The following is a 25959-nucleotide window of genomic DNA, read 5'->3' as shown; positions in this document are numbered from 1 at the left end:
TCAATATTTTGCTGAAACGTATCATTCTTAATGGATTTTATATTTCAGCCAACAGATCAAATATAGGAATAGATTGAAAAGCAGGTAATGAAATGAGCCAGCAAACCACACAGTATTTTTTGATTACCAACTCACATATATTAGTGGTGTTGTTTCTGATTCTTGTTCTTTATTTTTCAGTTTCACTGAGAATCAACTGAGTCAGATTCCCTTTTTCTACTTAACAGTTAAGAAATATGTATTTTTATTAAGAATGAGCTCACATGGCTGGGAGCATATCTGCCATAGCCTCTTTGCAGTACAGAAACACTGACAATACTAATAATAGAACCCCAAAACATTTGTCTGTGAATTCTAATGTCAAAAAATGAATGTTCCTAAAAATTTCTTGTGAAAAATATGAGGCCTGACTACATGATCAGAAAAGATAAGTTTAGCTTTGAATTAAGCAGTGACTTTTATCAGGCCTCAGTGATAATTCTACCTATTTTGTCTTCTTGCAAATTGGATGCATTATAACTTAAATAAATATTAAGAAACATTTTCAAAGTAGCACTCCTACTGTCTACAATCACATACCTCTCCAGCTCCCTGGAACAACACTGTGTGATCCGATAACCTGTTCTTAGTGATACGCAGAGCTGCAAGAAGACCTGCAACCGCAACAGACGCTGTTCCTGAAGAAATAAATGGTTATCTTTTATTAGTCCACAAAGAACTACAAGGTATTAGGCATACTTTTCATATAATTTCACAGTCTCTTTCAGCTAAGATACAGATACTTGGCCTAGTGAGGAAATATTCAGTGGAACTGCTGTTTTCTGTACTTGGTCTTTATGAAAATAAGATGTAGGTGGGAATATCTTCACTCTAACACTAAATAAAATACAATCGATCAATCAGTTGATTCTACTGATTGGGCATCATGAGTGGCACAATCAAAATACTACAAAATATTGTTGTTATAATCTCTTTCAGGAAGAAAAAACAGGATAGCCCAAAAAGAAGCATTCTGAATGGTTCCAGACACTGAAAATTAAGAATGGACTCACTCTTGAAGCACTGGAGATAACAGTTCTTCTCCAGCTGTTGAGAACTGATAATGCTACAGTGACCATACTACTACATTGTAAGAAGCCCTTACTTCTCATATAGATGTTGTCAGAATAGAATAGCAAATTGCAAACATGTACGGAGAAACCAAGGGATCTCAAAGGATAAGATCAGCTTATTTGAGGCACCAACCCTCCCACTGCATCTGAAAACTTCTGTAATAATTCTTTTGAGGGTACAGTTCACACTACTGATTTTTCCTTCAGAGGAACTTGAGCCCTTCAAGAGCATTTGGCCAACTGTGCATTGGTTGTTTCCCCTCAACATTCAGTTCCCTTGCGTGAGGTGCTTCTGCTATTCACAAGCTTCCTTTCCCACAAGCAAAGACAAGTTTAAAGCTTTAACTTCTATGCTAAGCTCAAGGAGATGGTCAAAACAGGTTTTCGTATTGTAGGCACACAAAACCTCTAAGTGTCAGGTAGCAAAGAAGTTAAAATAATAGCAGCAGTAAAAAACCTGGGAGTATGTAAACCTGTCCTTAAAAGACATTATTTGGTGTTGTAAGCTTGGTTTGGATCAGCAGTTTTTATGTAGGAACATCTAGTTTTCATAAATAAATAATTAAAAAACAAAAGAAAATGTAACCCTTGATAAAAATCAAGCAAATATTTTGAAGCCAGGAAGTCCATCTGAACAGTTAAAAAGCACGTCTATAGGACTAAAGAAAAAAATGTTTGTTGTGTGCTTTTGATTATGGCATTTTCCTTCAATCATCAGGAATACAGGACATCTTGTTCTAAGCCCACTTAATGTTTAGACCATACAGTTTTGTCATTTTTAGTCATTTTTATTACTTGCTCAGAGCTGAGATCATCTGCTCTCTTCTCCTGCATTTAAAAATAAATAAATAAATAATGGTTCCTCTGAGGCATTGCTTCAGGAACACCAAGTGTCAGGCTGAGACACTTCCACCCAGCAGTGTCCAAGAGTTAGCTTGTTTCTTTCCCAGACAAATTTAAGTCTTCCTCTGGAAAGTGCCAAGTTGGCAAAGACCAATAATGGCAAACCAGAGAAGTCAGACCTCCTTCTCAGTTTCCCTTGGTACTTTACCAAACAAAACCCCATCCTCTCTTTGGATGCCAAGTGCTTTCTTCTATTTTATGTTACACAGCTGTGCTTGCAGGAGAGGAGGAGGAAGCTGACATAACATAGCTGTCTTCTAAAGCCATCGATCTGCCCTCCTGAAAAAGAAGGCCCCGTTCCCAGCTCCTGCAGTCCTTTCTGTCAGACAGGAGAAGGCCAGAAATCACAGCACAGCAGCTCCCTGACAGCAGTGGAGCTCTTGGAGAGCCAAGAAATCTCTCCAGGCTGCTTGCTAATGATGGAAACAAAATAAAATAGTGTTAATTTATCATGAATGGGAATACTGGGATCCTGCTTATCTTCCTGGCTGGTGTATTGCTAAGATTTTTAGCTGGAAAAATTGACTGTGATTATATCTGATCAGCTGGAATACTTTAACAGAGTCAACTAAATACCATCTTTTGTTTTAAGGAAAAAGAGACAAAATACAAAAAATAAATCATAGAATCATTTGAGTTGATAGAGACCCTATACTGTGTTGAAAGCCAATACAATTTTGCACGTTATGTGAGCTTTTGCTACCTGTTTGTTCGTTCTGATGACGATTCAGACAGTTTAGGATAGTAACATATAAATATTCTACATTTCTAATGAATCACAATTTTTACAGAAGAACTGCCCTGAAAATGGTAATTTAGATGTACTCTGTATTGGTTTTTTTCAGCCATTTGACTCTAGAAAGTATAATGACCCTATTTATTAGAGCACTGACTTCTCTATCACCATTTGCTGCTGGCAGCAGCTGTCATCACTCCTCGTCAGCAGCTTCCCTCATTCATTCCTCATGGAAGGAGGGCAGCTGGCTGCGTGAAAGGCAGATCTGTCTGACCGGAACTGCTCCCATCTTCCATTTCACCATGAACACTAGGTCAGGTTTTTGAAAAGGATCAAAATGTAATTCACATCAAACTGCCAGAGCCTGACTGGTTCTGGAGGATGTTACAGTGCAGAAACAGAATCTCACTGCTTTTTCTGTTCTCATCACATGTGAAAGAGAGAAAAGGCTTTCCTGGACGCTTTCACAGAGCATAGGTTAAATCTGCTGTGTGCAGGTCAAAATGGATAGTGGTATTCTTTTGTCCCAGTTTTTCTACACAATAGCCTAAGCATAATTAATAATGAAAGGTATTTTTCTAAGGGAATGTAAACTTAGATGCGAAACATGAAAGTGCACTATCCTTTAATAAGTTTTTGTATTCAATTCAAAATACTCTAGTCTTGCTTGGTACTGGAAACAGTATGATCAAGCATGAATATGGCACAGGAAATCCTAGAAACCACAGACTCCAGGTCAGGCATATTAAAAATGCTTTACAGAGCAGTTTTCTTTCAGTAAATATAAAAAATAAAATAAGAAAAGGAAAAGGAAAAGGAAAAGGAAAAGAGGGGAAAGGCCCCAAAACAAAAGGGTGGGAAACTTACTTTTTATTGGATGCAGTTTAATTTCAATAAGCAATAATTGATTTATGGCACTGAAGAACTTACACATTATTTAAATTTAACAAAATGTAGTCAGATCATTGTTTCCTTTATGTTTTCTCAACAGCATCTTTAAATGCAGGCAAACAAACCAAAAAAAAGGAGAGGAAGCTTTGCAGAACATCCTAAAATCTTAAGTATTCATTCTGGGCTAAAACATTAGGAAGTGGTAAAACCAAAACTTGTATTTCTCCAAACACTACATAACAGAAATCATATGTTAACAGTGTCATTCTTCCAGCTGACACAGAGTGCTGGAAAAAAATGCATCATCCTCTTTTACTTCTACTGGGAAAATAAACATGAGAGTAAGTGTTCTATCTAAAAGGTGCAATCTCATTTAGTAGTGAGGTAAAGGTTGTGGGTAGTTCACATCCCATAGAAACCCTATTCCTGCTCCACACTGAAGCACAGGCAGTGCAAAGAGGGTGGGAACATGCAGGGAAGGAACATGCCCTTTTAAAAGAGCAAATGTGTTGTGAGGAGGGATAAAGCACAGAATTGCTGTTGGCTGGGGCTGGAAGGGACTGATGGAGTGCCAAGACCTTGCCCATGCAGAGCCACCTGGAGCAGGCTGCCTGAAGGCAAGATTTTTTCACCCATAATGAGGGAAAAATGAAAGAGAAGAATACTTGTATATACACATTCTTGTAGATACACTTGGAAAAGTATAAAAAACTACTCTGGGGGTCTTATTTGAAAACAAATTGATTTCGGCATGAATTTACCATCTGGAGAGGTGACAGCATGCATATACCAGAAGAAAAAAGCACTTCACATATCCCTGTGGTATAGGTCTTGATAGGGTTGTTATTACTATCATTGCTGTTAAATTTAAAAGATTCTAACTTCTGTTCCACCTGTAAGCACATTTCACACCATGTTAGGAAAGAAGTTTGTACCGTTTACGCTTACTATCTGAATTCTAGATATGATAAAAGCATTTCAATTTCCATATCTCCCAATTTCACATTTCCCAAATTCTTTATAAGAGAATGGATTGGACTCCCCACACCCATCACAACAGAAACAAAACCTTTTTTTCCATTTGATTTCAAGGACTGGGATTTCCAGATACTAAGTGCAACGTTTTCAATGATAGCATTAAAATGAATTACATTTTGAAAAGGAGAACATTTTTGACAGAGAATTCAGATTTCTGAGAACTGCACTGACTAAATGTTGAATTGGCCATAATGTAACTTTCAGGTCCAATTACTGAAGTGATCTGCTAAAAAATTATCATATAATTTAAATCAAAACACAGAAGATGAAATAATAATATTGAACTATAAATGCTCTACATTTTTACTTTAGTTTTGTTGTTTTTAATAAAGTTTTGATTCAATTAAACAGCACACAGCTGTTAAAAACAAATTACATCTTAAGATCATGATGAATATTGAATTTATTTATATGGAGAAATTACACTGTACTGAAATTATTTTTGTTGGCATAAAGTCTGGGTTCTGCGCCCATAATGGCACAATAAAATAGTGCTAGAGTGCAAAATAAGAACTTACAAAATTATATGCATATAGAAACATCTTACAAAGATTGGCTTATGCTGTAAAAGTTTGTCATTTCCCATGGAAGCAATTCTGAAGTACAAAGGTGGGGAAAATCACAACTGTTGGCTGAAATAATTGGCAACCTAGAGAAATTCATCCACATCAGCAGTGACTAAAAGCAGTCACTGTGTGATGAACATTGTGAGGCTCACGTAAAATGAATGCTCAACCCCTGAGACATGGACACTAGCCTTGAGCCACTGACTGTGCTCAAGTAGCAAAAAGTCTGTATCTGGGCTGTTATTCCAATCCACATTGCAATCAACAAAAAAGATACCGAAGGTTTTTTTTTGTGGAGATATGAGGACAAATGACAGAGTGCTAAAGCAGGTGAACTGTATCTTTCTTCACCTTCTGGAGGATATATGAGCATTATGACTTCACCCTGAAGTCCAAAATGTCACCTAGGGAAATCCTAAAAGACCCTTAAAGACAAATTAAATTGCAGAAACTGAATAAATCTGAAGAGTCTGTGTGGTTGCATGACTAAAGAACTCATGAGTCCCTGAAATGGGATCTAGGTCCCATGAGTAATATAAAAATGATTTCAAAAACTCAAGCGCCCAGTGCTTGGCTTTGTGCCCATGAGAGATGCTGGAAATTAAGATAGTTCAGCTCCCAGTTTTGATCTCACCAGTACTAAGAACACCTGAAGTTATGAAGGGGCAAGAGGCAGCTGAGTGTACAGCTCCTTCCTTCCCTGGGTGCCTCTCCCCAGTCTCTTAGCAAGGAAATTGTGCAATTAAGGTCCTGGAGAAATCATTTTCCAGTGCTGCTTTCCTGACAAGAATTTAGACAGCTCACAAAGGAACTTGTCTTCTTTCTTGGGAGGAAAAATTTGTGAGACTGAGCACTGAGGCAACCCTATTGCTTACTGACCCAGGCAAAACCCCAGAAGTCACAGCAGAGCAGTCACACAGGCTCTGACTTCTGCTGCCGACTTTTCTCATTGGAGATCTTTATTCTCATCTTTGTCCTTTTTCTTTCATCAGTTGCTACAAATGACTCAGACTGGAAAGCAGAGTCAGGGGGATAATTTCCCTCTCAAACTGAATGCAGCACTGAGACTACAACACAAATCAGAAGGATACTTAGCTGACTTTTCAGTGTAAGAACTGAAATAAGTGTTGACATTTATCAAGGAAGCTCTGTTGTATAGAGAAATGATAGCTGTAACTGGAAAGGAAAAACAAAAACAAACAAACATAAAAACCTGAGGGAAGTGCAGAAGTGCAGTCCAGGCTTGAAACTTGATATTTGCCCAAAGATCTGAAGTAAATCATTTATATCAGAAAGCTAAGCACACAGTGAACTACTGAAAAAAAACCCTGAAGATGATCATCTAAATAAAGCATGAGAAGGGAAATAAATGAGAGCTGAAAGGTTAAGGTCAAAGACAGCTCAGCAGAAAGCCATGCTGAGGAAACCCAAGGCTAAATGTGACCCCATACTAACATCCTCAAGTAGCATAGGGAAAATTATTTCTCTGACATGTAAGCATCAGAACAGAAGAAAAAAGGTTTGTTACCTTGAATGTCGTCATTGAAAGTGCAATACTTGTTACGGTACTTATGCAGCAGGCGGAATGCATTAACATTAGCAAAATCCTCAAATTGAATGAGACAGTTCATGCCATAACTGGAAAGATAAAATAAAAAATGCATTATGAAAAATATGTAATTGTGTATTATAAAGCTACTAATATTGGCAATCAGATTTTGAATACAAGTAGAATATGATTGTATGTTAATGTCTGTTAATATGTTTCTGTAATATTCTGTATCTATATACTTATATAAATTATCTAGAAGGAATAATTAGAGTGCTAATGTTCTTTACTCAGTTTTAGGTACAAAACAAAAGATCGAAGATAAGACCATCTCTCTGCAGACATCTCAGCAGCAGTCTTCATAGATCAGTCACCTAATGAGTAAAAGGATTGGCCCCATTAGGGAGGGCAGTAAATAAGAAACACATTCAGAATGTGGATTTTATTTTAATGTTATTTTACAGATCAGCAACTCAACGTCACTCACAGAGCCGCACTAGGCCATTCCTATTATAAAAGAAGCTTTTAGTAGCAATGTAGTTAATCTAGACAAATGGTAAACATATGACAACGTGTTAAGGAAGGAAACCAATAGCTGAGAGTTTGAATAGAGTTACACTTGGCTAAAATATATGAAAACTTTGTGCATATGTAAAAAAAAAAAGTTATCTGAATGTTATATCTACTGTTTGACTGGGTTGTCAGAACTGATTGTCTGATATGAATTTGAAACCTTTCTTAAACAGTGCACTCAGAAGCAAAGCTATCACCCATTTCAACGCTTTGTTGTCCTCCTAGCTAATGAAATAATTCAAACTGACATTTTCTATAGTATGATGACATCATCTGTATATGCTACATGAATACACTATATTTTGAAATTATAGTATGCATTTGCAGCAGAGTACATTAGAAATAGAAAAAAAAAACAACAACAAAACAAAAAACATAACTAGAATACTTACATGAGGGGGGAAAAAAAGAGTACAACTTGAAGAGAGTTTAAAATATAGGGTCAGAAGTAAAAATGCCTGTAGAAGTTTGGAAATATCACATAAATTTTATCCTACCCTGGAATAATATTAGGAGGTCTTTGAAAAGTGTTTAATACTTTTGTAAATCTAATGTCAATTCACACAGAGTAAGAGATTTTCTGACAAAAACTTTTAAAGACTACTGAAGTGAGGTTTTGTTATGAAATTATTTCCATTAGAGACTAAGCAGACAAGATCCCAACCAGTTCCTGCTTCATCCAGAAAAGCAATTCATGCATATACTGAGCAATTCAATATAAATACTCTGCTCTAATGGTGAGTTTTCTTTAAACTATACATATGTTTGTCAGCTCTGTTTAGCACAGACATAAGTATAGAAAATGCTAAAAACTGCCATAACTAATTTCTGTGGAAATCCCATGTTTACAGACACATTACAATTAACCATAACTACTGACAATAAAACATCCCACTGGCAATAATGGTAATTCCTGCTGAAAATAAGTGTATCTTCAGCTTTTGTGGAAAAACCCAGGCTTCTTGAGCAGCATATTGACAGGCAATCATTAAAAGACAACTTGGCTAGTCTGTATTTGAGTATAGTAAACCATGGCTCAAATAAGGCCTTGATTTATTAGCTTCAGTTCCAATCATATTGCATTATAACTTATTTTCTTGCATTCTGCTATGATATTTAGTAGATTAGTTTTCTCCCTTTACGCATTGCTGTTTTGTTCTTAGGCCCATCTCCCTACCTTTTACCTTTTTGTCCTTATGACCTATGTCAGAACACGGGTCCATGGTTTCCCCCACCCCGTGTAGTCACAGAAACGGACCTTTATTAAGGCCCAGACTGTTGACAGTAAATTCCTAAGGCCCGACACTCTTAACATCTGTTCATCAGTTCTTTACACAGATACAGCACAGACTGACTTCACTGAATTTCCTCAGATGACACACAATGACTCAGGAAGGTTCAGAAAGAAGTAGGTGAGATTTGCTACAAATAAAATAAGATTTAAAAAATATATTAACTAGTTGCTGCTGACCATTGTGTGGTGCAAGTTAAATGATCCTGCAGTGCTGCAAGTCTGAGTCACACCTAATATATCACACTATCACTTGTCTGAAATAGAAACATTTCTGCATCTACCACTGTGCCTCACCCAGGTATATATAGGGGATAACTGTGAAAGTGGGGAAGCACATAACTAACGGGCAAGTTTAAATTGAAAGGTAATACAAATTACCAAAGAAAGAACTTAACTAGTGAGTATGAACTGTTACAACTTCAAAAAACGATAAATCTAAGTCCTAGACTAGCAACACACACAATAAATGAATATCAGGTATACACTGATTCTCAGTGCAATGTCCTAAAGAATTCTTAACTATTTTCTGTCTCTGGAAAATATTTCTTTGGTAGCAGTAGCTTGGCTTCAGTAATCTGGCTAGGACTGCTGGATTCCAGAAGGCGAATATCTCGTAGCTGCAAATTCCTCTTTCATCTGCTTGGGCTCTGTCACTGTGCTAGCTGATGAAAATAATTATAAATCATCCCTAAAAAGTGATAATTCAGACATCTGCTCTCCCTTATAAATCTGTTTCATCACCCACATCATTTAGTGTACTTGTAACTTAGTCTCATGAAGTCACATAAGCAGTCTGAATCACAGTCCAACTGGACACGAAATCAAAGGCAACTTTCCTTTCTCTGTTATGAACAGAAAACGCTGACAAGAGTGATGGTAAGTATGTAACTTCAGATTTGTTACTGAGTGTTGGAGGCAAACACTGGACAATGGATTAAAAAGAGACAGTCCACTAGAATGCTGTATGGTTGTCAGAAAACACTCCAATGCTATTGTCTATTTACAACATATTTTGGGTAACAGCCTTAGTTTATTTTGCTCTATTTATAAATAAATTTATATTCAACCATATGTGACAACAATGTTAATCTCTCAAAATAATTTTCTGGATTATATCTTTATGTAACAATCTGGAGAATAATGTCCACTGTTCCTCAACCATACCGAATACACAATACTAGCATTTTGACAACCCCAAATGGGGAAAACTCTCAAGAATCTAATGGGAGCATTAAAAGTTTGGGCATGATTTTGAATTCAAACCATATGATCAGTAAAATCCATGCTTACTTCTGCAGCAAATAATTTTTTCATGAAATATATTTAGATCATTTGTTCTTACTGCCAGTCATTGTTTTGGAAACCTTCCTAAAGGGGCAAGAAGCTGTTTTTTAGGCTTTCAGAGTTTCCAGAATCCTATATGAACATTATATATATTTTGTTCATGGGGTCTGGAACTGAAAGAGACTTAAAAACCATCAGAATTGGCTGCTGACATCCATTCCCAAGAAGGGGCTGAACCAAAATGGTAGCAATATTGGCATTCTCTCCTTTTCCTTGTGCGTCAGTCAGCTCCTCTGCCAGCCAGGCCCATTTATAGTAAGTGCACCAAGACAATGTGGAAACAATCTTATTCCTTCCTACTCCAAGTGCTCTAAGTTTACTCCTTTTCATACATTTCACTGCTCAAAACAGACTCAAAACACTACTGTGATCTCATTGTTGTGCCAAAGCTTTCAGGAAAGGGTATCTTGCCACTGTCTCTCCCAATAGCTCCTCTGACCTGGACATCTTCACTTCCCCTAGCTTTTAACTTTGTTTCATCATGCATCCATCCTAATACCCCTACTCCTAATACAATTTGAACCTTCTGGTTAACTTCAGCTACATTTGGCAGAGGGGGATGGAGATTTGCGCACTAATTACTACCTGTCTGTTCCATGGAAAAAAAGTGATGGAGATGAGAAACACTCGCTTAGAAACCTGATGTGCTGCAGCTGCACGGGACAGAAAACCCTTCAAGGTGTACTCAGCTCCTGACAGTGCTGCAATGAAAATAGCTTCCCAGGAGAGATATCTTTAAATAACAGATACTTTTCACTCTTTGTCCTGAGTTGGAAAAGCAAGTTGGAGACACAGCATTCTTCACAGGAAGAGATTTTCTACAGAAAGCTGTCTAAAGAACTGTCAGCATCTCAGCTTTCCACAGGAAAGTCTGTTATGTGGAGAGTATCTCTGATTCTTATAAGGAGACAAATAAAAAGAGATTTTCAGTCCATGCTCAAGCGCCTCTTACATAAGAGGCTTCTCATGAAAAAAGGGAAATAATCTGAAAGCTTTTGCAATACAGGAGCATACATAATTACTACAAGAAAAAGATGGTCTATTTTTTAGCTTATTTTTTCATAAACTTGGTTGCATCACACTTTGTAGAGACTACTACTTGCTCTTTGAATTGAAGACTTAATTGAAATATTAAATTGAAAACATTTTTAAAGATACTTTGTTTAATTTTTGTGCATTTGTTGCTCAGTTAAAAGACTAATACTGATGGTCACTAGAGAAGCTGAGGTAGTCCTCTACTTCAGTATCTCATTAAACATTGGAATAGGCTCCCCAGGGAGGTAGTTGAGTCATTGTCTCTGGATGTGTTTAGGAGCTGTTTGGATGTGGTGCTCAGAGATATGATTTAGCAGAGGGTTGTTAGAGTTAGGGTCCTATGGTTAAGCTGTGGTCGGACTTGATGATCTTCAAGGTCTTTTCCAACCTGGGTAATTCTATGATTGAATTAGCAATCAGATGTTTCAAGGCTTTTAAACCTAAAGACTGTTAAATAACTCATCTAAGATAGCACTGTTGTCATTCTGAGTGGGTTTTTTGTTGTTGTTGTTTTTTGCATTTAGATGTTGGTTCTAAAGTTCTTCATAGAATGTTCTTAGGAACAGGGCCCAATCACAACCATGGCTTTTCCAGTGCATACTTATAGACTCTTTTGAAAGATGTGTACTAATATGAATGAGCTATGACTGGAAATATATATAAAAGCACCAGGAGCAAAAGCACTGGAAATACAAAAAAAACAGCTTGATAACAAAGGACAGTACTGACTGCAGGAAAATTAGAAAGAAAAATTCCTGATTACATCAAGAGCAGCAGACCTGAGCTCAACTTATAAGGAAGACTGTAACCACAGGAAAACAGCAGCAACAGCAGCATGCTACCACAGCACATTCCATACACACTGATGCTGCAGGAAGTCAGAACACAGACTGAAAAACTTCAACATGAGAGCACACAGACAAACAGACAACAGTTTCATCTGATATGTTTGGAGACCAAACTAACCAAGATCCTTGGCAAAAAGAACCAAACTAGTATAGCTGTTGGATCCTAAAGATGTGGACGACCTGTGTGAAAAGAAGTTTATCAAATTCAGCCATAAGGAACCCAGAAAGCACACTGTAGGCTTCACATTCAAGGCCCTTCTGCCTGCAGCGCTGCTCATGAGCAATCCTGGGCAGACCACCAAGACACACATGACTGATGCTCATGAGTGTAGGTGTAAGACCAAGTAGGTAAAACCAACTAGTTTGCAGACTTTGTAGCATGAAAATACCTCCCTCTTCCACACAGTCTTGCTCTGTGTGTGATCAAATTTATTTCCTATTTGCATACTTTGCCAACGTGCCTCCTCTCACTGCGGAAATTATTCAAGTCCCTCAGCCAGAAGGTGTCTGTATGACACAGATAGTCTTATGCTTGTTAAACAAATAATTTATACTTCGGATATGTCATCAAGTCAGACACGAGCCAAACTCCTACGCTTTGTTCTTGGCATACACAAATATCAGTACTAATAGACCAGGTCATTGCCATGAGAAAACATACTACACAAAAATTTCCACAAATGCAGAAGTATGCAGGCTTCACTAATACTGAAGTTAAATTAGTGGAGGAAAAAAACAACAACAAAGAAACCCACAACAGATCAGTATTACAAATGTTGATAACTTTCTTCCTTAAAAGTAAAAATTCCATACATACTTAAAGTTAGCAGTACAGCAAATTAGAGTGACATTTCCTTATGAATCTGCACTGGTTCACTTGTCACATGATTCTTTGGAGAAGAGAAGGCTCTGGGAAGACCTCATTGTGGCCTTCCGATACTCAAAGCATATAAACAGGAGAAGGGATGACTGTTTACAAGAGTAAACAGTGATAGGAGAAGGGGGAATGGTTTTCAACTGAGACAGGGGAGGTTTAGGTTAGATATTAGGAGGAAGTTTTTTACACAGAGGGTGGTGATGAACAGGTTGCCCAAGGAGGTTGTGGATGCCCCATCCCTGGAGGCATCCAAGGCCAGGTTGGATGTGGCTCTGGGCCGCCTGCACTGGTGGGTGGCAACCCTGCACATAGCAGGGGGTTCAAACTGGATGATCATTGTGGTCCAATTCAACACAGGCCATTCTATGATTCTATGATATGATTCTATGATCCTAACCCCACCTAAGTAAAAAGTAAAACTCTGGAAAATGTGATTCTGCTTCTCCTAGCTATTCTGCTTCTTTTTTCAGTGTTACTATTCTTGCTGCTCTATCTGTGCCTTTACCAATGAACAAGGTAAAATTATGTTCAGTTTTATATTCATTTCAAAGAGATGAGTGCAGATTTGAGACTGATGATCTGAAGTTATTTTTTTTTTCTTTTCAGTCGCTGCGGTTCTTTTTTGGAGACTTGGCAGCATGACCTCCAGAAAGGGAAGAAAGGATACTCAGCAGATGAAGCAGTCAAGTTTTTGGCAGACTAAATCAGTAACACAAAGAAACAAAAGAAAAATCCATCTCACCTGGAAAGAGTGAGCAGCTTGATCCCTTATGAGTCCTTACCTGCAGATAAAGGTGCAAATCACACCATTCCCTCTCAAAACTTGAAGCAATGTTGAGAAAGCTCTTCAAGCTTTCAAAACATAATGAGCAGCCTTAATTAAGTGGCTTTACACTGAACAAGAAAGGTTATATATTAAAAAAGAGCACATAAGATACATCACATGTATATAGTAAGGCACCTTATCCAACTAAAACCATTTGCATCTGATTTCATACAGTTGATTCCTGGACACATTATGGATGCAGTTTTTAAGCATTTGTTAAAAATCTATGATTACTACTGACTGGTTCAGTCTGTCATGATATTTTGATTTGCCAGGAAAAGTATCACAGAGCCTCAGTTGTGCTGAGAGCTGTGCTCTCCTCAGTGCCACCAACACACTTTTCAAACAAAAGGTTTCAATGCTCTAAATTTTTGCCAAAATGATAAAAAAAAAAAAAAAAAGTACTGTAGCACTTGAGCGCTGGTCAGTAAATAACACGGGAATGTCACAGAGAAACCTTCCATATGATGAAAGATACAACACTGGATATATTAACAATTACAACAAGTAGTGGAGTCATGTTCTGAGAAGCCTGGATTCCTAAATCTGGACATGAGATGTTTCTCTGAGCAACTTTTCAAATTTCTGTTTTAAAATGAAAGCTGCACTTGAGAAAGAAAATGTGTCATTTGAACAAATTAAATTTGCATTGCCTGTGTGCAGGCACAGCAAATCAGCACATAAAATTAGTTTGTTTTATAAAGGCTTTATCTTTTCTTGAGAAAGAATTTTTGTATATTTACTGCCCAGATACTAATTTCCCCCATTTCTAAAAAACGGTGAGGGTTTGCACTATAAGCAATAACGATAAAAGGGATCCTTGGCTGATAATTTCACATTAGTATGTTTCGTATTTTTCCCCATTTTACGCATCTGGGTCTAACTATATTTAAAAATATTACTTCAATAAGGGCTAATTTATTAAGGTACTTAAACATATGAGAATTCCAGCTTAGATCAACAAGGCTGTTCCTCTACTTTAACTTAAGTACATGCCTTGCTGCCTTACTGAATTAGACTTGAGTGATTTAAAGCAAACGCAGTGAGCTTTTGGAAAAGGTATTACGTCTTTTTAAAGTTAGCTAAGTGCCTTTAGGAGGTAAAAACAAGATGCTTGCACTTAATTCTGTATTTAAATAGATCTGTATGAGTCTATAGATGTGTTCTCTAATACAGGAGATGCAATTGGATAGGAAAATTAGTAGAAAGCCTGGGGCAGCACATCTGTTCTTTTCAGCTGCTGCTTAAGCTATAATGAGCAGATGGAAATCTCGCTTTTACCACTGACAGCTTTCACCTCGACCGTTAAAATGCAAAAAGTAATGGCCTTTCAGAAATGTCAAAAAGGCTGGTAGTAGGAATTTGAGAGTTATTTCCAAAAGATTAAATGCATTCCACAATTTTTTGTACTGTTTGATCATTTACGAAACAGATCACACCCTCCCCAAATCCTTGATGGTGTTTTTTTAAAGCATTAAAGTATCTTGTTTACCTGCAATACAAATTGCTCATGAGAATCATATTGGAGGTTAGATCAGAGAAACAGAGAATGTAGAATTTATTCATATCTGAGCATTATTTATACAGCATGCCATTTGACTTGCAGAACTACAAATGTTACGTAAGAATATCACAGAAAAACTGAGGTGGGAAGAGATATCTAGATCCATATGGTCCAATTCCTGCTCAGGAAGACTCCCAAAGCAGGGTGTCTAGGAGCACACTGAGGAGACTGCATGACTCTATGGGCAACCTATGCCTGTGCTCCATTATCCACTTCATTTTTTAATGGTTGTTCTACAGTTGTTCTGCAATGAATTGAGCATGTTATACTGCCTTCCCTCTGTAAATCTTAATTAAGTATGAAACAACATACTGAAAAATTCACAACAGAGCTGTAATTCCATTGCATAGAAATTATTCAGTTTTATTACAAATATTACAAGATTAACTTCAATGAAGAGTTGTCAGCATCAGACAAAACATTGGAACTTCAAGAAGAGTATTTAAGAACCATTTACAACCACACACTGACATTGTTTTGTTGATAAAGAAACTTTAAGTCTCTTCTCTAAGTCCCTAAAGATTGGGAAAAATAAGCTGCACCAGAATGTTTTGGTAGGTTTTACAGCTCCTAATTTTAATTTCAAGTTTCCATAGTTAAGAAACATGAAAACTTGCAGTCTACCTTGGACAAGTAAGAAACATTCTTTCCAAAATAGCTCATAGCTATACTGATCATCATTTACCTATGTGAAAAATATTCCACATCACTAACTGGATGGCATGGTATATTCCTTAAGTCAATCCTCATTCTCTTCAAGCATATTTTTTTGGTAGACAGAGAAGCATGTAACAGAAATTTATTCCGAGCATATAGGAAAAAGAGCTGGGAATAGTGGTTGGAATGGTTGCATCGGCAACCACAGAACTTTGTAATACGTCCCACCACTCATTAGTAGTCAATATATTATAGCCATGATAATATAACCTAGAAATAGTTTTAGCATACATCTATTTAAAAACCAGGGAGGTAGAAAAGCTCAGACTTAATTTAGAAACCCTTTAGTCAAAGGGAATACTGCAGACTCACAAAAAGGTGCTCTGTCATGTGAAATAATGAGTAAATGCATGAGCTGAGATCTAAGTGGCATTTCAGTAGAAGATGGACAAGTGTTGAAAAGAAGTGTCACATTCCCTCTAAAATATTACAGAACAGACTTGCATCTTATGTTTTGGGTGTGCACCACAGCCTTGGGTGCTGTAGAACCTGTTCTTTCAATCCACGGTACCATCACATGTAGATGAAAAAAAGCAGTGTCTTAAAATGCTAGATGTGTTTATATGGGTTCTGTATTTTGGACAGAAATATGTCTCGTCTCTTGTGACACACTTTCCTTCTGCAGTCAGTCTACAGGACGCCTGCTTAGTAAACTATCCTCTCAGAGACATAAGAAGAGGAGCAACCGGCTTGAAGTCATCAAGTTCAGACAGGCTCCGAATGTCCTAATCCCAGGAAATTGGCTAAATCCCTAGTTTACCACCTTCTGCAGCATGCAGGCCAGATTTAGTCTCAAAGACTATAGCCAGGAAACATGGGGTTCAAGGCTTCCTAAGAAAACCATCAAGTTTTATGTCCTCGAGAGCACCAAACCTTTAGAAGTTTTGTGATCATAAAGAGAGAAGAAAATGAACTGTCGCAGGAAACTCCACAGTACCACTCTGACTCAAGGAGAAAGGGAAGCATAGCACTTCTGCTAATAGGCGTCAAGAGCATTTCTGGGTTTTATGCCCATTAAAAATATGAAATCATTCTATTTGAATAAATTATTCATAAATATTGTGCAGTTTCTGCTATCCTCCTCCTGGGCTGAGATTTTTTACATATGAAGAAGTAACTTTGACATCTACAATTGCCTGAAGCCACTCTCGCTGTCTTAGATGGAATTACTCTGGAAACTAACACAACAATGCTCCATAACTTGTACGTTGTCTAAACTTTGTGGCAGTTGAATACCCAAAGTGCAATAAACTTCCAGTTTGTGATTCTTTTCCAAGAACACCATCTACAACACTTTAAGATATCTTCCCACTATGTATCTAAAGCATTTAACCTTTTTTTCCCACTCCACTTTTATTTACATTTGTAAGGTCACTCGGATAATAAAAGTGCAGGACTAAATCTTTGCTCTCTATTACAGATGATTTAAATATCATAGGAAGATTGGTACGGAAGCAACTAAGGGAAAGGATGTGGGATGGAAGAAGAAGAAATCAAGAACTGTTTATCCCTCTGGGGTGGCCTATATGAATTCCTGCTTGGACACAATGTTATTAAATATTTTATTGACTACAGCAATTTGGGGAAAAAAATGTTATTACTGGAGTTTAAACATGACAGAAACTTGAGTTTGTAATAAGTGATGAAATAGGTTCCTCTCTTGGAGCCTGGGCAAAGGCAGAAATATAGTTAATAAAATCTGGGTAAATATAAACCTATAAAACAAGGACCAAAAGTGAAGGACTTATCTGTGGAAAGATACATTTCAAAGAAAGCTATCAGCAATGACATTTAACAATGCTCAGAAAATATCGCAACCAAAGTAGTCACTGTATATAACGACTGTAGAGATAGGGGGAATATCTACTACAGTTGGAGTAATCTTTCCTTTGAATTTGATATAGTACAACCAAAGCTGTAATACTTTGATCATTTCTGAATTTTATACTTAAATAATTCAATATCAAAAACAACTGACTGAGACCAAATGCCCCATTAAATGCAGAAGGTCAGACAAGCCTGCAGAAGCTTTTACTTCCCTTTTAAACTTGTAGTACTCATAGCTGGAAAAATGCTTAAATATCATACAATAAATCTCACATGCATTTCCAAAAACTCAATTGTGTATACATAGTCAGTACTCTATAGAATGATTGAAAAGACTTACAAAAGGTGAGTTTAAACTATCTGAAAAATGAAAAAAAAAAAAAAGTGGGAAAATACTTGCAAAAGATATGAAGGCATTCAACACAGAAGATTAAAAGAGCATGATGTGAAGAGTAGCAGAGCTGTGCAACAGAGTGAAGATTAGGTGGAGGTAGAAAATAGAAAATGTGCAGAACCATGAAGTAACAAAAATATTTTGGTGTAGTAATGCAACATGCAGCCAATGAAGAGATTTGAAGAAAAGGGCAAGTATAAATAGTGTGAAGGAGAGGAAGATGAGTTTGGCAATAGTATTTGGACTGCCTGGAAAGAAACCAGGTGTGTAACAGGAAGGCCAGAAATTACTGTAATCCAAGACGGAGATTATACAAGTCTGAAGTGTTTTAAAATCTTCCCTAATAAAAGACAAGCACAGAAAAGAATCACGTCCAGAGAAAGACGTCAGAATAATCTTATACATCCTAGCAAAGATGGAGAGAACACTTACTTCCCTTAGAATAACTGAATATTTTTGTGCTGTTTTCTTTTTCTTTAAATTAGTAAAAGTGTAATTTAATTTTCTATCACTGGCTGGTGCAATGTAATTTTCAAGGACAAAGCCAGCAAAACAATTGCTGACTCAGCAGAAATTAAACAGCACTAGAAATAGGTAGCTCTACAAATGCACATCATACAGAAAACACCTCAAACCAGAAAACATTAGCACATGTATGTGCTGTGTATGTTCTTGGGCATGGTGACCTGTCTCTCAGAAAGCTGGCCTTACCCTTCTTAGGCAGTTGCATAAAAAAATGAGAATCTAGATTTTAGCTTCCATGCCATGCCTTAATGTAAGAGATTCTCTAAGAAATAAATAAACCTCATCTTTTATGTCACGCCAGAATGTTACTATTCTGTACTAAAAAAAATTGCTTTTCCAACAACTTTGCAAGTGTAACAGCAACATAAGTTAATAAGTTAATTATGTTTAAATTGAAGAAGCTGTCACAAGAAAGGTGAAGTAGGACAGTATCATGTGGATGATGACAGAAATTAATGGAAGTTCAGAGGACTTTCATGGACTCTACGTAGTCGCCTCTAAGGAAAATTCTCTTCAACTTGTTATGGTTGGTCTAAAACCTGAGCACTTCTCACTCTAATATGAAGTGTTCTGCTGCCCCATTGGCATCCATGGTATTCTGAGCAATAACACCACCATTACAAAACCAAGTTGTAGTACCTTGGTTGTTCTCTGCTTTCATCTGTGTTGGATGACTCTCGAGTTACTTTGGATCAGGAAATAACAACAGACTTCACAGAAAAAAATAAACTGGTAGAGCAAGGACCATGGAAAATTTAAGATTTGCAGTAATTCTCTCAACTAAATAGCAGTTCTTACAGATGACATTCAACACTTTACTTTTAAAGGTACGGAAAAGAAAACAAACACCAAAAAGACCTGGGAAAAAACTTTTTGAAAGTGCTTCAAAAATTAACACTTTTGAAATTATTAGCCAGATTTCAACAGAAACTTTGTTTTATACTACTAACTATATTCTTTTTGTTTTTTTTTTTTTTTTTTTTTTTTTTTTTTCCTACAGCTTTAATACTGTGGTTTATATGCATTTTGATACTCCAAACTTCACACAAAGTCAACCCTCAAAGACTAACAAAAACCCTTTTCACGGCTCTTCAATAGTACAAATGTTGCGACCACCATTACTATTCAAATAAGTCAAGCCTTCACATATTAACATCAAAATCATCCGTGATTGGATTTATACTTGGGAAAAGTTGGAGGAATGTTTATAAACTTTGCCATGGAAGTGGAATACTAAAGCTCAATAGAACGGAATATTTATAAGAGTAATGTATTTTCCAGAAGTCATCATAAAGAAATAATAGCCTCTCTTGCTTTCATTGCAGAAACAGGAGTGTTCTGAAATCCCTAGAGATAAAGTGAAAGTATGAGCATTGCATTTAACATTGAAAAACTGGCAACACTTGAAGCTGCCCTATACTGGACACATTACTGTAGCCCATGCTAGTGGCTAGGGTTCTGTTTTATCATTGTGAATTTAGCTTTCTTAAAAATTTCCTTTGGAGCAATTTCAAACTTCTCAGTCCAAACTGCCTCCCCGGTAAACTTATATTCAAATATTTATTAACAATGACTGGAAAAAAAGGTTAATTGGAGACTAAATTAAGGTCCCGGGAGTGTTCTTTATAACATATTAAACAGGCGGCTAGATGTTTTAGATGGCTTCTCCCATTAGTCTCTTCAAACAGTCAAGATACTGTCAGAGACCTCAGAAAAGCAATGTGTAAGATTGCAGCTCTTATAATTGGAGAGTAGGTGAGAAAAAGGAAGTTGTTGCACACTCCTCAGCTCTGTTTATAATCCTCTGGTGGGCTAAATTCTATCCTTTTCATGCTATCATTTAGGGTTTCACCATGGAACCTCAGACATGTACCAAATGATCTCCCAGTTTCTGTTACAGAATGAATTAAATATTGATATTTGATTTGTTCTTTTAGACCACAGAGACATCACACCAATGAGATGCATTTTTTTTTCCCTCTATTTTTCCAAGCTGTTTAAAAACTAATGACAAATATATACCAGAATCCTTGGATATGACAGTAGCACATAGACTTTGGAGAATGTACATGCATTTCCTTGTCTCATGTGTAATGTGCATGACAATTTTAAAGGCTACCACACCCTTACAAGCTGGAATGACAACAAGCTCTGAACACCCCACACAAGCACTTGCAAGAGCTTGTAAGCAAGTTAACCTGCACACCCTATTCCATCTGTGACAATAACACTGGGTGACTCTCAAAATATATACTTTTGCAGAAATACAAGGATAAGCAGATGAAAAATGTTTCAGTACTTTTTTTCTTCTAGTCATGAAGAAGCAAATACTTGTATGCATATTACCTTTCTGGGAAAAATATTTGCATGGGAAGAAGTCTAATGAAGAAATGTGTGTTATCACAGAATTAATAGTGTTTCCAGCTTACACAATATCAAATTTCTAAAGGGTTACTTTAAACATTCACTGTTGAACGTTCATCTGAGGTCACTCCCAAAATCCACCCCTCACTCTCTGGTTGCGGTGCAATGGCTTCATAGTATCTGTGACATAATAACTATCCTCAGAATTGTGCTATCAGCTTGTACTCCTGCATGGACTGACAGATACTATCAGAGATGATCATCTGAACTCCCTTAATGAAAAACTGTATACTGACGCCTTCTTTTTTCACACAAGACTGTCAGTTATGTTTCTTTTCTCATCCCTAAATCTGCAAATTCCATAACTTTCTAAATTAAAGACTGATCTAAATCCTGATTACCACTTCTATTTGCTGCTAGGATTTAGTTGATAAAAATATAAAAAGGATTCAGAGTGATTACATCACAAGGTTTGCACACACTGGCAAGATCCCCTGTACATTAAAGTAAAATAAAATAAAATAAAGAAAATAACAAACATCTCTTCTCACAGTCAATAAACAATATTATTTCAGAACCATGTATTATACTGAATTAGGTTCAAGCAGTTCAGGATATAATGCAACTATTGCTTCCAAAACGCTACAGAAGAGGTTGATGAAAGAATAAGATTGGCACAATAATTGCTGTGCTTTGAAATGGAGTATTTGCTTACAGTTAAAATTTTCCATTCAAAGGGTGAAAAGGAAAGCTCATGCAGAAGCCAATTGGAAGGACAGACTGTCCATCTTCTTTGTCACTAGTGTGTCATGTATTTTCAATATTTGCTCCCACAAGCTTTTAATAATTAGAAGAAGATATGATGCATATTAATAAAAAGCTTAATTTGCAAGACATACTTATGAAAACCTGAGGGAAAACTGACATTTGACTCTACCCTGTGAACGAAAGCACAGCCACCAAACAGGGATATACAAATAATCTGCTTCCACTAATAGGTTACACCACTATTGAATATCCTCCTTCAGAATTGTGAAGGAAACTCCTCCAGAATTTAGGAACATTTCCTCTTGCCAGAAACACAGCTGGTTCATTTTTGTTTTAATCTGCTCTCAGAGCTCTATCAAGCAGCAATAAACTGAACTTCATTGAAAATCAGGATCAGATGGTGAACTGAGATTAGCCCTGTAAACTTCTCACAGTTGACACTATTAGCACAAGAAAGTCTCCTCTCCTCCTTCATCTCTCCCTGACATGATTTAAGGGGCAAGATGCAAGATCACATGTACTAAGACATTAGCTACTGTAATCAGTTTTTGTGTTTTGTTTTTTATTTATTATTATTATTATTATTTTAATGAATTCATTCAGCTTCTCATCCAAATGCTCAGAAGACACTGGATGGATTTTTGGTCATGAAACACATAACCCTTGCACTGCTTCTCTCCCTCAGCTTCCCTAAAGAAGTCCAGGAAAGATGTACAATAACTGTAGCTGTCTGCAAAGCCACTTTCCTGGAGATGGGAATAATGAGCTTTTGGAAATGCTTAAAGACTACTAAATAAGAAAAGCATCTAGCAATGATCTGGTAAAACAGTTTTAATGCCATGAGATTCCACTCAATATCTCCAGTACTATTATTTTTAACTGGAAAACTAGGACAGCAGCCAATTTTATACTCCTGGAACTAGTATTGTTTTATAAATTTATACATATATATGCACACATGTCTTATAAAATGTCTACATTTTTTGGCATTCAGTATAGACAGCAAGGGCTTCAAATCTTGACAAGATTCAGCTAAATAATCAAGTCTCCACCCATCTCCAAATATTTAAAGCAGAGAAGAATCCAAATATTTTCAGTTTCTCATTGTTTGAGATATTAAAAAAAAAATAAAAAAAAATAGGCTTTTGAAATTCATATATAGTGTATCATTTCTGGGATAAGAATTCAGAGTGAGAATACACTGTACTGAGTGATGAGCTTCCTGGAAAAGCAGTCTGGGAGGGTGGAGAGTCCTCTGAAAATAGTTATACCACTGAAATGCAGCAGCAAAGACAACTCAAATTGTTCACTCAAAGCTAGCATTCAATGGCTAGCAGAAATGAGCTACTGAAGGATGTAAAATCTAAGTCACCACAGAGAGAAAACCTAAAAATAAAAGCTCTGGAAGTCCGCTTATCCACTTCCAGATGTTCCTTATCCCATATCCACAGAAGCTAGAAGCACTGTGAAAACTAATGTGTCACTGGACAATGTGCCCAGTTGGGCTCATAAGTGTAGAACTTAACAGCCGAACAATTTTCTGAGTTTGCCCTAGGTTTCCAGCAAAAATTCTAGAATTCTGAAATCATGCATATTAATGCCATGACCAAAGGCAACTTCTTTCCAACAGGAAGGGTGACACTGTGGCTTTTACTGGGGTACTACAAAATTACTTATCAGCTCTCAGCTTTTGTCTCTCATCCAAGAAAATTTCTACTGTCTATCTTTGTATTTTCAAAGTACTTTAAAGAAATTCTTAACAGGTTAAAACATTTTTGAGATGCCATACTCTCATGTTTTTCCTGAGATTTTTGCAATCCTTGCTCAAATTTGAACTTCATTCCAGTAAGCATCTCTGTAGGGGAGTATAAACTTTACACTGGGAAACAGACAACTGATTCTGCTGAAGCTACATGCTATACCTCAGCCAGAACTATCTGGATCGTACTTGATATCTGAAAAATCTGCATACAATAGAGCACAATTTTTCAAACCGCAATATTACAAACCAACTATAAAATTCACATTGACATTAACATTGAGAAGTCCTTGCCATATTGTACCATACAAATTGGAAAGTACTTCTCCCAGCGAAGACCAAGATCACATAATGTACTCCTATTTGAGCCAAGTCAATAGCTGAGAAGGAGAAAGAAACACATTATTACAGAAGTAAGCCTTCACAAATTCTAATCCTCAACTGGATCCCCTTAAATCCAACGTTAGTTCTGCCTGCCATTGCTTGACTAGAGCAAACTTAACTGGGAGAGATCACATGAAAAAGGGGTCTGCAACTCAGGTATAAAGACAAGATGACTTACATGGAACAAGTGAGATCTTTCACAGGAAAAGAACAGATGCACATACAAAAGCAAAAGAAGGCACATGGAGCAAACCTCATTTCTCAAACATATTTACATCTATTTAGAACACTTTTCATCAACAGTGACTATACGGTTTTGACCATAATTTCATGTTCAAGTTATATTATAAATCAACTACACAAATGCTCCTTACACTCTCCATTTTTATTTTGTTTAGTGACAGAGTATGTGAATACAAACAGTTTTAAAGTAAGTACAACAGATTTGGAACTGAACCAGCAAAATTAATAGCAGTGAAGGAGCCATCCTTAGGGACAGCTTGATACGTGGCAAAAGTCCTAAGTCAGTATTCACCACAATCTTTTCTGAATATTTTGCAGAGCTTAAATCATAAACAGATGTTTGTGGCAAGAAAATCTGTCTCCCCTTTCTTCTTTCAGTGTATTAATCACTCTAAAATAGAACTATTAAGATAATATCTTGCTGAGTCTTTATTACTTAGCAAGGTTACTAAATTCTTCACTTACATCCCTTTTCAGACAAAGTTAAGATTCAAAATTTGAGATGATTCAATGATTTATGAAAAGTTATAAAAAATATCTAAATATCTGTACTCCAGGAGCTCACAGAGGAAATGATGCCCTACTGTGTTTCATGGTGGCAGAAGACAGAGAATCTCTGATTTCAAGGGCTAAGGGTCCAAGGAAGTGATACTACCCAGTGTCCTCCCTGAGGCTGGAATACGTAAGTTACTCAGAGAATTATTTACTTACATTATGACATTATGACAAATAGGGAGATTATAAGCAGGAGGGAAATCAACTTATACAAGAAGACAGTGGTGGATAGGGGGAACTGTTTTAAACTAAAGGAAGGAAGCTTTAGATTAGATGCCAGGGAACTTATTCACAGAGAAGATGGTGAGGAACGGACTGCCCAGAGAAGCTTCTCCCCTTTGAAATGGGGATGACAACATTTTTCTCTTGCTGGATTTGGGAGAATGAAATTGAAGAGGATTGAAATACAGCGTGGGACAGAAGCAACCGTATAAAAAGGAAAATAACATGCACTGAAAACAAAACTTTGAGGATGTTTATGAAGATAAGAGAGAATTGTACCCCCAAGAGAGGTAATGGAGGAGCAAGAGACATCAAATGACAGAGCTGTAATACAGAAAGGATAAGGTCGCAGGTGCAAAAATGCAAAAATGCAAGTTAAATAAGTAATAAAAAGAAAATAACAGAGCAAATGAAGCCTTAAAATTCTTTTTTTATAAAAAAAAAAAAAAAAAAAAAAAAGATCATTGGAGATTTTTCTCAAAGTTAATGCTACAAGGTGTACCATGCTGTAACAAACCTCAGCTCCCATCCCTACATATATTAACTGTGACTTCATCACATGGTAGTATGTGATCTTACAATGTGCTCCCTGAGACTTAATTGCTGCTGGAAAGCCAGGACTGGAAGGGTGGGTCTGTGCCATGCTCTGACAGAGCCACTCAAAGAGCCAAGGCTGCAGGTCCCCCAATAAAGCACACTGATGCAATGGTTTCAGAAATAGTAGGGGAGAGACTGCAAAGTTATGGAAATCATGAAGCAGAGGAATAAAATAAATTAAGAAAATCATTGATGCATCTGGAAAAGCAGACTGTGAATTATGAATCAAAATTCTGAAGCATATGGAAAAGAAAACAGTCACAACATAAAAGGATTAGAGAAAATTTAATTTAAGAAAAAAAATAGGTAAAAACATGGACATGAATGGGATTAAATGAACCTCTTCATAGATAAGTGAGCAGTAAAGGAGAAAGAAGAGTTGAAACTTACAGAAGTCCATAGGGGAGAAAAGGCAACAAGATGAGATACTACAAGTAGGAGGAGGAGG

The 25959-nt window shown here is 36.8% G+C and overlaps 1 protein-coding gene across 1 annotated transcript in view; it reads right to left on the bottom strand.

Moving 5' to 3' along the window:
• ME1 (malic enzyme 1) overlaps window positions 1-25959 on the bottom strand; it is a 143151-nt gene that overhangs the window by 22810 nt on the left and 94382 nt on the right. Inside the window, exons 8-9 of the mRNA XM_015858973.2 lie at window positions 6775-6884; window positions 580-677 (exon numbers count right to left, since the gene is read on the bottom strand). Coding sequence (XP_015714459.1) covers window positions 580-677; window positions 6775-6884 — 208 coding nt within the window. The remainder of the gene's footprint in view (window positions 1-579; window positions 678-6774; window positions 6885-25959) is intronic.

This window comes from Coturnix japonica, chromosome 3, assembly GCF_001577835.2.
Source record: "Coturnix japonica isolate 7356 chromosome 3, Coturnix japonica 2.1, whole genome shotgun sequence".
Lineage (NCBI taxonomy): Eukaryota > Metazoa > Chordata > Aves > Galliformes > Phasianidae > Coturnix > Coturnix japonica.
Note: the sequence above shows the minus strand (reverse complement) of the source record. Positions and strands in the feature narration are given on the sequence as shown.